The 14,052-nt window shown below is 37.8% G+C and overlaps 1 protein-coding gene across 3 annotated transcripts in view; it reads left to right on the top strand.

The window, feature by feature from the left end:
• Positions 1–14,052, top strand: part of Srbd1 (S1 RNA binding domain 1) — a 180,671-nt gene that overhangs the window by 164,848 nt on the left and 1,771 nt on the right. For all 3 annotated transcript variants that reach the window (XM_048353000.1, XM_048352999.1, XM_048353001.1), the window contains exon 20: positions 10,924–11,108. In XM_048353000.1, the coding sequence (XP_048208957.1) occupies positions 10,924–11,108 (185 nt within the window). The remainder of the gene's footprint in view (positions 1–10,923; positions 11,109–14,052) is intronic.

Consider the following 14,052-nt stretch of genomic DNA (forward strand, 5'->3'; position numbering starts at 1 on the left):
TTTATTCTTTTATGGTCATTCTCAATATCTGTAGAGGATTGATTGCTGGTCCTTCCATGAATACCAAAATCTGTGCTTAAGTCCTTTATAGGAATCAGTGGAATACTTCCATATCTCCTATATAAATCTTCCTTATATTTCAACTCAGTCCAGAGTTACTTACAGTATCTAATAAATAAGTTGTTATAATGATGACAAGAAAAAGTCTGTATGTGTTTAATGCAGATGCCATAGTATTTTTGTACATGCATATAGTGTATTGTTACCATGTTTACCCCTCTTTTTTTTCTTATCCCTTCCTCTTCCCCCTTTTCTGTCCTCTTTCTATCTCCTCAGTACCTGTTTTACTCTGATGACCTCCAGCAAATTTTTATGTGACCTCCAGTATACTCTTTATCCTACTTGTTCATAATAGACTTGGATAGTCCAAAAACATAACATAGTAAAATATCATAGTTAAAGTAAACCTGAGTCTCGCCAATTATCTTTATCTCTGTAAAATAATCTATCTGAAAACTTTGGTACAAGATTTTACTAAGCTATTGGCAATCCAGATTCATTTATAATTAGAAACTGTAAGCTTCAGTGGGGCTAGGGAGCATGCAAATCTGGTTTACTATTATATCCCTAGCATCTAACAGAGTCAGATGCAATAATATTTGGAAGAATAAATGACAGAAGTAGAGGTGAGAGTTGGTTACATAGAAGAACTCAGAAGTTGAAAGCTTAATAGGACAAAGTAAAATGTTTGCTTCAGTACAGTTGTGGAAGCAAACTTGTTGATAGATCATCTAGATTGTCCTTTCCTGGAGTACCTGTGCATACACACATGTTGAGTCAATACTTCTTTCAGAATCCCTTGTGGATTGGGAGGATTTCAGGACCTTTAGATTTCTAGCTGAAATACATACTTGTCTTCACAGATTATTATGTTCAGTGCCAGGCTCTCAAAGAGTTCACAGAAAATAAAATTCTTTGTTTTGTTTATTATTGTTATTATTATTATCATCAACATCATCCTCATCCTCATCATCAAAAAGTATCTCAGTGTGTCCACCTGTGGCTAATTTAATTATGGTGAATACTAGGAAATTGTTGCTAGGTTATCAAGCGAGTTAGGCTCAGAAACAGCCTATGTACAGTTACAATTCCCCATCCCCAATTACCTTCTCTTTTTGTTCTGCCATTTTGGTTGATCCAGAGAGCCAGTGCATGGTTCAGATTTTTGCCTTTCTCTTGCGTAAGGAAGGTGCCAGGAGGCAATGCTTTGTGCCACAGATTGTGCTGATTTGTGTCACAGTAAGACCTCGCCCTCTCCCAAAGAATCTGCTGTTTAAGAATTTGATTCACTCCAGATAGTTAAGCTTGAAAGTTGTTAGGCTCTTGATTTAACTTGAAAAATGCCAGGAAATTTAATGTCAATACTGTCACTCAGCACTTACATTGACAAAGCATTAGCTGGTATCTGTTCTTCCCATTTTGGCCATTAGGGAAAATTTCTTAAAGACTGGTTTCCAGAAGTGGTTGTATAGCCGGGCTATAGTGTGCAGGGCCATTGTAGTCAACTAGGTAAATGTATATCAAGGAATGATTTATATCAGTACTTTACTGGAATGTTAAGACTGTGGTATTTCCCATGTTGATGATATGACTGTTTCTAACCCTTATAATCAGTGCCGAAAAGTATATTTAAAGAAAATAGCTGTAAGTTTTAAATTCAGGCCAGGCCAGGAATAATCACATAAACTTGGCAAAATCTTTCCTAAGGAAGAGAGAAACTTTTGTATGAAAACCAAATGATGTTTATATTTAATATACTATAATTCATGTCATGTTTTTAAGACCAAAAGTATTAATAGTCCAACCAATACTCACAATGTATAAATGAATTTTAATTGGTGCTCATTGGCTAAAATGCATTAAAGTCGGATGAGGCCTTCTGGAGGTCTTGCCAAATAGTAACAAATGGCCTTTGTGGGAGAGCTTATACCCATCTCTGTCGCTCTCTACTTCCATTTCAAGAATATAGCATTCTTGAGCTCCTCTTTATGAATTCCCTTTACAGATTTCATGACTATCTCTCTAACTCTAACTTGCTACCCCAGCAGTAGCAAGAACTTTATAGATTCAGGGAGTTAAACAAACAGCAACAAAAGTAGGAGGATGGCATTCACAGGTTTAATGCTTATAATTTGACTTATCATTTGTAATTTGTCACAGGGATGAGTCATTTACATTATTATGTCAAGCATACCTCCCCACACCTAGAGTTCACCACAGCTTTGTTCTTTACACCAACTCCAGCCATGCCCAAAACCTTTCTTAGGGACCTTGCTTGAAAAGAAAATCTACTGTAAATGCTATAAAATAACAATTAGGTGAACAAACCTAAGAGATTATTTGAAAATTTGAAAGGCTTAATATTTTTCTGGACTTGCCTCATGAGTTTGACAGTATTTAGACAGAATCATTTCTGATTTTAGACAAGCAGCTGACTTAAGTAGGGTATGTATCGATTGTCCTACAACAATATCTAATAGAGCTATGAATAGATAATATTAGATTGCCTTTACAAAAATTAACAACATACCACAGGTATATTAACACTTTAAGTCTAAAGAAAGTAACATTCATCATATTTTCAAAAGTACCCTCACCAAAAGAAAAAAATGTAGAAAGAGAATCCACCCACTATCAACCTTTTGTATTCTTAGGATTGGTTGCCATTTCTGATGTCTCACAGTTCCAACCAACAGCTCGCAGGAAATTTTTCCGTGAAACCCCCAGAGGACACTAGGAAATTCGAGGACTTGAAACACCACGAACTGTCCCCTGGCTTAGCCTGGAGTCAGTGCAGTGTCAGACTGCCCAAGTTCAAATCCTGCTACTTGACCTGAGAATGTTATTTGGCCTCTCTACTTCTGTTTTCTTGTCTGTTAAATGGGGATTATATGAGTTAACATATGTAGAATACTTAGCCTCTAGGACAGAGAAGTTGCTTATATTTTTGATGTGATTGAGAAGGAGCTGTCAAACTGATCCATAAAAGAAAAAGGGGAAAGTTGCAGCAGTCAGTCCCCAATGGGGGAAAATGCTGTTTGTAATGTGATCTGGATGTAATTTGGGGCGTTTTAATATTACTGATTTATACTGGTATGGGTCTTGAGATTGGAAGAAATGGTGACTCCCAGCTTGTGTATCTGGAGCAACCTGTTAGAGCCCAGGGGAAAAGAAGAGGGAATTGACAGCCAGCCATAAAGTTGTGTTTGCTTCAGTCTCTTGTTGCCAGAATATTTGCCCTTCTCCTTTCTGTTCTTCAACTTTAGACCACTCAGTCTGGAGCCTGACCCACAGGAGAATATTGATTTAGCTTTCCATTATCTCATTCTCTCTTCCTGTCCTCAAGCTAGCTATGGATTTGAATCTCAGCCTGTCAGTGATTCTGTGTCACCAGAATCAAGTGACTTTGACCTCACTTGCCTACCTGTTCAGAGGACAATGAGAGACTTGCCATACATACATAGCAGATAGTAAGGGTTTTTCATTTAAAAAACTCTTTGCTGGTACTGGGGTTTGAACTTAGGGCTTCATGCTTGCTAGGCAGGTACTCTTCCATTTGAGTCATTCTACTAGTCCCCCTTTTGCCTTGATTATTTACAGGATAGGGTCTTGCCTTGTATCATGTCTGGCCTGGACTGTGGCCCTCCTATTTGTGCCTCCCAGTATCACTGGGGTGACTGGTACACACAACTAAATCTGTTGGGTTCATTGATTGAGATGGAATCTCATGAACTTTTTTCTTTCTACCCAATTTGTCCTCAAACCGTCACCTCTTATCTGTGTGTTCCAAGTTGCTAGAAACACAGACTTGAACCACCACACCTAGTTTATTTTCATGTTTTCTTGAAAGGAGAATTCCTTGACATGTTGATATTCATGATAAAAATGGTTGTTTCCAGAAGAAGAAATCCCTTTACCTTGAATGCACAAGCTTGCTCCCTAATCATGCTAGAGCTGTTTAATTTCAGCCCTTTTATCACTAGCCTGTGTGTGTGTGTATGTGTGTGTATGTATATGTATATTTGAATACTACTGTCTTATTTGCCCTTCTTTTTCAAAAACTTACAGGCACTAGTCCACGTTATGGCTTTACAGGCAGTAAATTAAATTATATTAATTCTAAACACAGTTTTTGAACTATATACAGTCTGCAGCCTTTGAAACCACTAACTTAATTTTGTCTGACTGTTATTTAGTAACTCAAAAAGAACCAAAGTGTTTTTTTCCTTCAAATTTGGTTTAAAAATAATAATAAATTGCTCCCAGGCAATGGTCCTGGGTGCCAAATTTTATCTGAGGTCTAAATCTTCTGTCTGCATTGAAAAATCCTCCAAAGTAAATGGGGAGAAGTGCAAATGAAGATATGATGTATTGTAGTTTTACCTTAGCCACTGTGATCAGCTGTGTGCCTTTGAGCTGGCCACTTAATCTCTCTGAGTTTTGATTCCTTTCTCTGCAAATCTACATCCACAACAAAATTTTTAGAGAATTAAATGAGATCATCTTTATCGAGAGCTATCTGTTTATCTGACTGTAAAATCTTGCCTTTAGAAGGGCAGATAAAAAAATTGGAGAATTTGATTCCAGTTACCTTCTCAGTTCTTAAAATTAGACTGTAAGCTCATTCAAGGCAAAGGCTCTGGGGATATCTTTGATAGAGTTCCCCTCCACAGGAAACAAATATTGATTGGATAAAATTAAGCATGCTTTTCTAAATAATTTTTAATTGGCTTCAGCTTTTCAGCACATTTGTTTGAAGAGGTTTTATTTTAGCAAACTATTACCATTTGAGGTAGGGAATGTGTGCTTAAAAACAACCAGGCTCACTGGAAAGGTGATGAAACTGGGTTAGTCTGTGGTGCATTTTCCCCTGATTCTCTTGTGGGGTGGGTAGGTTGTCTTTGCACATGTGAGAAAACTGATTTTTTTAACGTTACTTTTGAATTTATTTACTCTTGTACCAGGGCTTGAACTCAGGGCCTTGAGCTCTTGCTTGGCTTTCTTGTTCATAGCTAGTACTTTACCACTTGAGCCACACCTCCAGTCTAGCATTTTTATGTACTCATACTCATTTGTTTGGTTTTGTTTTTGTTGCCAGTCCAGGGGCTTCATTACTGTCCCTGGCTTCTTTTTGCTCAAGGCTAGCACTCTGCCACTTGAGCCACAGTGCCACTTCTGGCTTTTTCTATATATGTGGTGCTGAGGAATCCAACCCAGGGCTTCAAGTATACAAGGCAAGCACTTTACCACTAGGCCATATTCCCAGCCCCACTCTCACTCATACTCATTTGAATATGTGTGTGTGTGTGTGTGTGTGTGTGTGTATACACACACATTCATGTGGTCTCTAAATTATGGTTTATGCTATGATCGTTATACAGTATGTAACACATAACATGTTGTTCCAAAATAGGTAATAATCATTGCTACTTATGACATGGGTTATTAATTCACTGATCTTAGTAATTTAGTCTCTTTCAGCATTGTCTTTGACTATTATTTCTAAAAAGAAAATCAGCATATCTCTTAAACTTTTAGAAGAATTTTCTATATAAAGACATTTTATTGGCCCCCCCCCCCCTTTTTTTTTTTGGCCAGTCCTGGGCCTTGGACTCAGGGCCTGAGCAGTGTCCCTGGCTTCTTCCCGCTCATGGCTAGCACTCTGCCACTTGAGCCACAGCGTCGCTTCTGGCCGTTTTCTGTATATGTGGTGCTGGGGAATCGAACCCAGGGCCTCGTGAATCCGAGGCAGGCACTCTTGCCACTAGGCCATATCCCCAGCCCTATTGGCCCCTTTTTAAAACAAAGTTAATTTACTGCACTAAATTGCTAAAGAATATAAAGTTTAAAATAAAACAGCTTTCTAAAGATAGGTTCTCCTCCATGCAATTAATACATCTCAGTAAGTATCCAGTTTTTGAGCATGTGTAATTGTCCCTTGAGACAGAAGTAGACATTTAGTAAGTTCCACAGAATTTAAAATGGTGCAAACAATGACATTAAACTCCTCCTACCCCATCCCACATAGCTAAAAACTGTACTCTGAGGTTAGGGTCAGAACAAGTCTGTTCCTCATCCTTGAAAGAGTTATATTTTCAATGCTTGTGTAGTATGGTAGTTTTTAAAGGCTAGTCAAGTCTACATTCTTACCAAGTGTTATTTGCTCTTAAATTTCTGCAGTTTAAAAAGCTAGGGAGAAACACTTAGATATTATTTCACTAACTCTGCACTATAATAGTGCAGAAGGTAGTTATGGGCCCCTCCATAAACACACTCTACTTGAATTAGCAATTACTGTGAGTTTTGCAACAGCACAGATTTTTAAAGATTCTAGCCCAGGTCAATGGTTAAACTAGGAGATTGGAAAAGAATTTGAAAGAATCACCAATGATGATTAAAGTGACATTCTCACTGGACCATTGAAATGGCAGACGAGGTAAAGCTTGGACTCTGCTTGCAAGCCACACTGAATCCATGCTGTGCACACTCACCCATGTGCCTCCAGCTCCCTATAGATGGTAACAGAGGAGCAGTGGGCTCTTCTATTTTACCACATTCAATTCATATTTAATCTTTCATGTTAGGAACAATATACTTGAAGATATATAGAATAGCTTTTGTATTGGAGTAACCCCTTTCACATTTAGAGCAACACTTTTTATTGGTGCTTTACCATTTACTCCTTAATCACAGGTTAAAAGACTGGTGATACAGTATAGGCTCTCCTTTTAAATCATTAAATCTCCCCATGTTACCAGCTGTCACATGCCCTGTCTGTTCCTATTCATTTTCAAAATGATTATGCTCTTGCATCTAATTTTTTACTTATTGGTGAAATTACTTAAAAACTGGATATAGCTAATGGACAAAGAGAAACAAGTCTGAAAATCCAGAAAATGTGGAGAGGGGGTAAATAGTTAATAGTACTTTGTCCTTGTAGCATGAGTCTTGGTAGAGTTGTAAATCATGTGTTTTGCCCACAAAGCACATGCTAATATTAAGTTGTTTTTAAAGTGATTGTGTTGCATCACCATGGCTCTTCTGTGTGCTGCAGGGTATCATGTTGCTTTAATGTAATGAAGCAAGCCCTCAACTCCTAAATCTCCATGCTGGCAGTGATTACATGAAGCTGAATGGCTATGTCTGAAGTCTTATGAATGTTGAGTGTTTCTTTTTCTTTTGGGGTAAAAAAAAAAATTGGGAAGACTTTTCTTATTCTTCTTAGTCTTACATTTGTACCAAGTTTCTGTTGAAAATATCAGCAGTAATAGGTTATACAGCTTTCTGTTTGAAAAAAGAAGCATTATCTCTCCTGTAAGGTCTGTACTTTAACTTTGTGCAGATGTGTGCTAAAAGAACATGATGTGCTTATTTGTTGCATTTATGCTACTTTCTTACTTTAAGTAAGATGGATGAAATTACATATTAAATAAAAACAGCAGCTCCACCAGAAGCCATTAGCTAACTGAAAAAGCCTTCCAGAGACAGTAGAGAAAAATGAGACTATTACTTTAATAATTGACTGACCTTGGAAGAAATTGTTCGTTTAAAAGCTGATATATAGTACTTTGGGATTTATTCAGTATTAACTATCTTAGGGTTTTAAAAATGATCTGCCATCAAATTATGTTGGTAAAATATTACTAAAAGTATTGTGTCTTCTCTCATAACCAAATAAAGCACATGAATTGTTACATTCAGTGACAGATCCCTTGTGTAAGGCATGAAACTCCAGTGAGTGGGAATCACCATATGACTTTGGGCAAGTTATCCTCCTTGAACTTCAGTTTTCCTGCTCTATATGGTGTCATACCTGCAGATGACACCATGCATTATTTTAGGATTATTATCATGACTGAGTGAAAATATCAGTACAGACTCACTTACATTTTATGTTCCAGGCTGCTTAAAGTATATTTTATTTGGTACTTTTGAACTAGGAAGTACTTTATATTGAGTGTTACTTCTTAATGCTAACATGAAAATGTAGAATACATGGAATAATTTTTTTAATACTTAAGGCGCTTATTGAGCAGCTTGTGAATATAAAGCACTACTTCATGTTCTGTGCTTGAATATATTTGAAATCTAGTCACTAGGGTCAGTTACAATGCCATTCCCAGTTCTTTTGATAGTCCTGCTCCCTTTTTATTTGCTGCTTTTCTTTTTCTGTGACCTTTTGTTAACTTTAAGAAAGTTTTCAAAATGAAAAAGCACTTAACTTTGTTCCTTAGTCATTTAAAAATTGAGTTAATCAATAGTATTAGCTAGGAGAAAACTTGGTGGGTTTTTTTTTATTATTGATTTCAGTTGCTACTGCGCTTAGGGTGTGTGTGTGTGTGTGTGTAAGAGAGAGAGAAAGAAAGAAAAAGAAAGGAAGGAAGGAAGAAAGAAAGAAAGAAGGAAGGAAGGAAGGAAAGAAAGAAAGAAAGGGAAGGAAGGAAGGAAAGAAGGAAGGAAGGAAGGAAATGAATGAAAATGATATGCCAAATATGTACCTAGGTTGAGCAGACCAATTTTCCTCTTCGCATTTGTAACCACTATAAGTAGAATTCTTTATATGGAAATTACTTTAGTCTCTCTTTCCTTTCCTCCTACCCCCATTTACTTCCTCTTTCCCTCCCTCCCTCCTTCCCTTGGCTAAGCATTAGTATTCCTAAGGCCAAGAGTTGTGCAGTGCTTTGGGAAGTTTCTGCCATTAATTACCTTTACTAATTGTTAGATGCTGTTATAGATTCACAGCCCTTGAACACACTTTCAGGCATTTTAACAAATGGGTGTGAGCCAGAATCTTGAGGATTTGAAAGATGTTCGAGTAGCTAATTGCAGACTACTAAAGCTAAGATAGTGAATATCTGGGAAGCTTGCTCAGCAGGGCATGAATTATTTAGAAAGTTGTGTAAGGAAGTTGGCTGCAGGCAGAGGTTGTCATGTGTCATCTGGCCTGTCAATCAGAAGGCCAGCTGCTGGACTCTGTCACCAGAGCCCTGTGTACTGCCTATCAGTCAGCACTACATATACAAGCTGCCTCTTGGAGTGCTGTGGAAACTGTAGATACAGACTTTACTTGGAATGTGTGTCTCCCTGACCTCCAGTTTGAGTGGATGTTCATTCCCAAACAAGAATAATTAAGCATTACTTCTTGCTTTTCTTTTTTTAGATCATTAACCAAAATAGATTGATTCTCAAGGGAATTGGTTAGATGTTTAAGAATCTGTCTTTTTTAATGAAAATATGGCAATAGAATTGTTGAAGGTTACTTAGGAGGCTGCAATCAGAGGATCGCAGTGCAAAGCCAGCCCAGGTAGGGAAGTCTATGAGACTATTATCTCCAATTAACCACCAGAAAACCAGAAGTGGTGCTGTGGTTCAAAGTAGTAGAGTGCTAGCCTTGAGCAAAAGAGCTCAGGGATAGTGCCTGGGCCCCAAAATTCAGGCTCCATGAGCAACAAAAGAGAGGAGGGGAGAAGGAGAGAGAAGGAGGGGGGTGAAGGAAGGAAGGAAGGAAGGAAAAAAGAAAGAAAAGTAATGTAGAAGGTTGCCCACTTAGACCCAAAGAAGTATCCTAGTTAAATAAAAGATGGGAGACATTTCTCCAGTAGATCCAAGATTATTAGTATTGGAGTATCACCAAACAGAACTTTTCTGGCTCAACACAACTAGACTTGTAATCACAAGAGTGTTTTTGTGATGATGCAGCGACCTGCCAAGTGGGATATATCCCAGTTCTTATTATAGACAACCCTTCAGCAGCTTCCCTTATTTCTTCTTGTCTTCAAGACATCCTCAGAAGAAGGGATTTGAAGGCATTAGTATCACTATCTTTCTGATTACTGTGTTGACATTTTTAAAGTGCCATTAATCATAGGAAATGGAGCTTAGTGATGTAGAAAAATACCCAGCCAAGCTATGTCAAGAAAGTAAGCTACATCCCAGTATCCACTTAAAATTGAAGAAAAATGTATGGTAATCCTTTACTTGTTGTGGGTTCTTTTTTTTTTTTTTTTCTCTTCTGAATACCAAAGCTCAGTAATAGGAAAACAGCTGTGCTAGCAAAGAAAGTAATAAACACAGCAAAAATAAATCATAAAAGGCAGCCAATTTTATTTTGCAAATAATACAGCTTTGTGATCTATAAAGTAAATAAAGATAATATTTATCTTAATACTACCCGGTTCTTATTTACTTCATTTTAGAGGAAAGTTCATTTTTCTTTTACATATCTTTTTGTTTTTATTGTATTTGTTTGTATGTTTGTTTCCATATTGATTGAACCCAGGGTCTCACCAATTCTAAGTAGTGCTCTACCATTCAGCTACACCCCTCACTTCATTTTTTCAATAGTCTGTGTTCTCAATATAAGTTACATTATGTGAGACATGGTAGAATTTGAGTCATTAGACTGACAGTATACTGACAAGGAACACTGCTGTGACAGGCACACAGAAATAAAAAGCATTAATATGACATGTGAATAGAGTCATTTGTCAAAAGCTGTGATACTTGATACTTCGTTGGATTTTGGTATCATCAATAAATTGTTTATCTGTTATGTAATTTAAATTCAGATGCTTTCCTAACTGAAATTTTAGGAAACGTGAGTTGAATATAGATAAACCTATATTTTCTTATTTGCATAAAAATTCTAATGTATAATGGCCATTGTACTGTAAAATATTCCTATAAAAATATCCCCAAGATAGATAATTTCTTACAGCTCATCAAGTCGTGTAAGAGAGCCACAGTAAAGACTGATTATGAAGATTTGTGGATCTAAGACAAATGAATTTTATGATGACCCATGTAAGGAATTTGGAAAATTTGTTATTACTGATAAATGTTGGGCTTTTCTTTCCAATAAAGATTTTTATCATTCATTGGAGGAACACTGTATGAGATAGGAAAGCCTGAAATGAAACAAAAAATTAATTCATCCCTTGAAAAGGAAGGAATAGAGAAAACTGCAGAGCGATTGCAAACATCAACACAGACCTTACAGGTCATCATGGATGGTCTCAGCCAGCCTGAAAGCTTTGACTTTCGAACAGGTAAGTTGAATTTGAATTACCGCACCAGCATTTGTATAGCTCACACTATGACCTTTGATCCTCCTAACAACTCTATGCCATAAGCAAAACTGCTTTTCTTATTCTATACATGAAAAATTTGAAATTAATAACTATCTCTTAAAGGACAATACAGTTTATTAGGAACCACAGTCAGAGTTGGAGCCAGGTCTCCCAGAATCCTTGTATACTGTTTTCCCTACACTGGGCTCAATGCATTAGGTGTGTACTGCAATATGCATGAAGGCACAGACTTTTCATGATTCGACTATACGCTGTTTTTGTGTCTGTTTTTGTGTCATAGGAGCTAGAAGCCCAAGCTAAAGCATCCTATTCACGGCTAGAAAGTGAATCTTCTTTCTAAATTACAGCAGCCTTCCAAGTTCTGGATTCTGTGTGAATGACCACATTCAACAAATAAGATGATATCTGTGTGTTGATTTTCCCTCTAATTAAAAGTGTTCTCAGCTTTCAGCACAGGTAGAGAGGGTAAAGGAAGTATAATAGCCATAGTTGTTGAGAGCAATGACCCGGTGAAAAAGAATTAAGGTATCAAATGGCCTACTTCCTAAGGAAGTTTGAATAAGAACCCCTGAAATTTAAGTGAATCTGCACACTTGAATGTCATGACCAGTTTTGATGATCATACATATAAGGCTTGACTTTTCATTTTGGAGTTAGGCTATATTGAGGTGGTTGGATGTGCTTCCTTGAAAAGGTTTGAGAATCTTAAAACACACTCAGCACTATTGTACGATTCCTTCACTTCTTGTCTAGGTTATATATGAACCAATGCCACAGTGATACTTAAAAGACAATGTGTTGGGGGCTGGGAAGGTGGCTTAGCAGTAGAGTGCTTGCCTAGCATGCATGAAGCCCACCCTGGGTTCGATTCCTCAGCACCACATAAACAGAAAAGGCCAGAAGTGGCGCTGTGGCTCAAGAGGTAGAGTGGTAGCCTTGAGCAAAAAGAAGCCAGGGACAGTGCTCAGGCCCTGAGTCCCAAGCCCCAGGACTGGCAAAAATAAAAATAAAATAAAAAATAAATATGTTGGAAAGTAACTGGACAACTCTGTGGGGAAGGGAACTGGAGAGGAGGGAAGATGGGAGAAAAATGAGGGAGGAGATAAGTTTTTTCAAGAAATGTACTCACTACCTTACATGTGTAACTGTTACCCCTTTGTACATTACCTTAACGATAAATTTTTTTTTAAAGAAAAAAAGGTAGAGAAAACCAAACACCCAGTAAGATTCATGCTAAAAATTTGGATGTAGCAACCTCTAGGGTAGTCCTTTGCACAAATGACTGTTTCAGCAAGCAAATCCATCTCCATTTGAAAGGCCAGTTCATTTTGTGTAAATTCATGGATAGATCTAGCAGGAGGAATGCTGAGTAAAGAGGTGGGAAATTGGAGGTGAATTGCGTAGTACGCCAGCGTCACTGTACTAGAGTGACAAATAGACCTTGGCTATAGCCATCCTACATTTGATTTTCTTTTCCATCTTTGTTTTTCTGTCATGTTGTTGATTGATGGATAATCCCAGTGACAGTGTAGATTTATAGCAAAGATCAACACTCTGATCATATGATCTGTTAACTAACCAAGCTAGGGAGGGGCCCTTACCTAATGTGCCTTTCATTTTGCAGAGACACAGGTGGACCTGAGCTCTGGACTCAAGCTTTCCAGTTATTGAAGTTTTCCTCGGTGTGACAAACTTTAATCAAATTTTGGAACTGACCTTTGTCCTAGAGTATCATAATTTTCAAAATATTGAAGACCTGTCATTTTACTACTGAGTGTATTTGTTCCCAAAGGGGGAGGTAAATGAGGGGATGGAAGTAAATGAGGGGATAGACAGGATTTGGGGGTGTTTCCATTACAGTAGTTATGTATATCTCTTTTCTTCATTTTTGCAAAAATATTTCCTTAGTGCCTTATCCTTTCCTCATAGTCATCCTGTCTTCTGTTTTCTCAGTGACATAATTCCATTTTCCTTAATGCTTTGGTTACAAGCTAATTTCTGTTGTTGGATTCATCAGGAGCTGGCTGGTAATCGAGGACTGAATATACAGATTTGGTACTCAAAGTGTTAAAAGTTGGCGTGGTAGCTGGTTGTTTTTGTTTTTGTTTTGGCCAGTCCTGGGCCTTGGACTCAGGGCCTGAGCACTGTCCCTGGCTTCTTTTTGCTCAAGGCTAGCACTCTACCACTTGAGCCACAGCACCACTTCTGGCCATTTTCTATATATGTGGTGCTGGGGAATCGAACCCAGGGCTTCATGCATACAAGGCAAGCACTCTTGCCACTAGGCAATATTCCCAGCCCCAAAAGTTTGCGTGGTATATGGAGGATTTTCTGATTTCTCAGTGGCCTAGACTGCCTTTAGGAACATGTTAAGAACTTTCTGACTCTGATATTCCATGCAAAATTAAACCAAGCAGCTGATCACAACCCCTGGGGAAATGTGCAGCAGCTGGACTTATGCTTTAAAAAAGGGGGGGGGGGAGAAAAGAGTTTCTAAGCATTAAAAACAATGCCTTATAGGACATCAGAGGCCATCTTACCCCCACCGCCCCCCCTTGATCAGCAACTTAGTTTCATTTTGAATTGGTACATCTTTTGCCCAGTGTGATATTACATTACAGCAGGTTTTTTGCTCTTAGAATTCCCCATTTTAACATCAGGTGGAATTGTATGCAATCAGTTTCGATTTTAGTATGTTCTTTTTTAATAAGGAAAATGGGATTTAGGATTTTAAAAGGGGTTGGTTAGAGTTTACAGGAATAGGCTTAATTTTTGGAAGATCCTGGTTTTAGAATGGTTAGACTGGGCAAGGGGAAGAAAGTGGTGGTGACCAGTTGTTAATACAAATGTAAAGGATAGCTCTAACAAGTAATCAGGATAAAGCCAACAGCTGTGGAGGGAA

The sequence above is a fragment of the Perognathus longimembris genome, chromosome 8 (genome assembly GCF_023159225.1).
Source record: "Perognathus longimembris pacificus isolate PPM17 chromosome 8, ASM2315922v1, whole genome shotgun sequence".
NCBI lineage: Eukaryota > Metazoa > Chordata > Mammalia > Rodentia > Heteromyidae > Perognathus > Perognathus longimembris.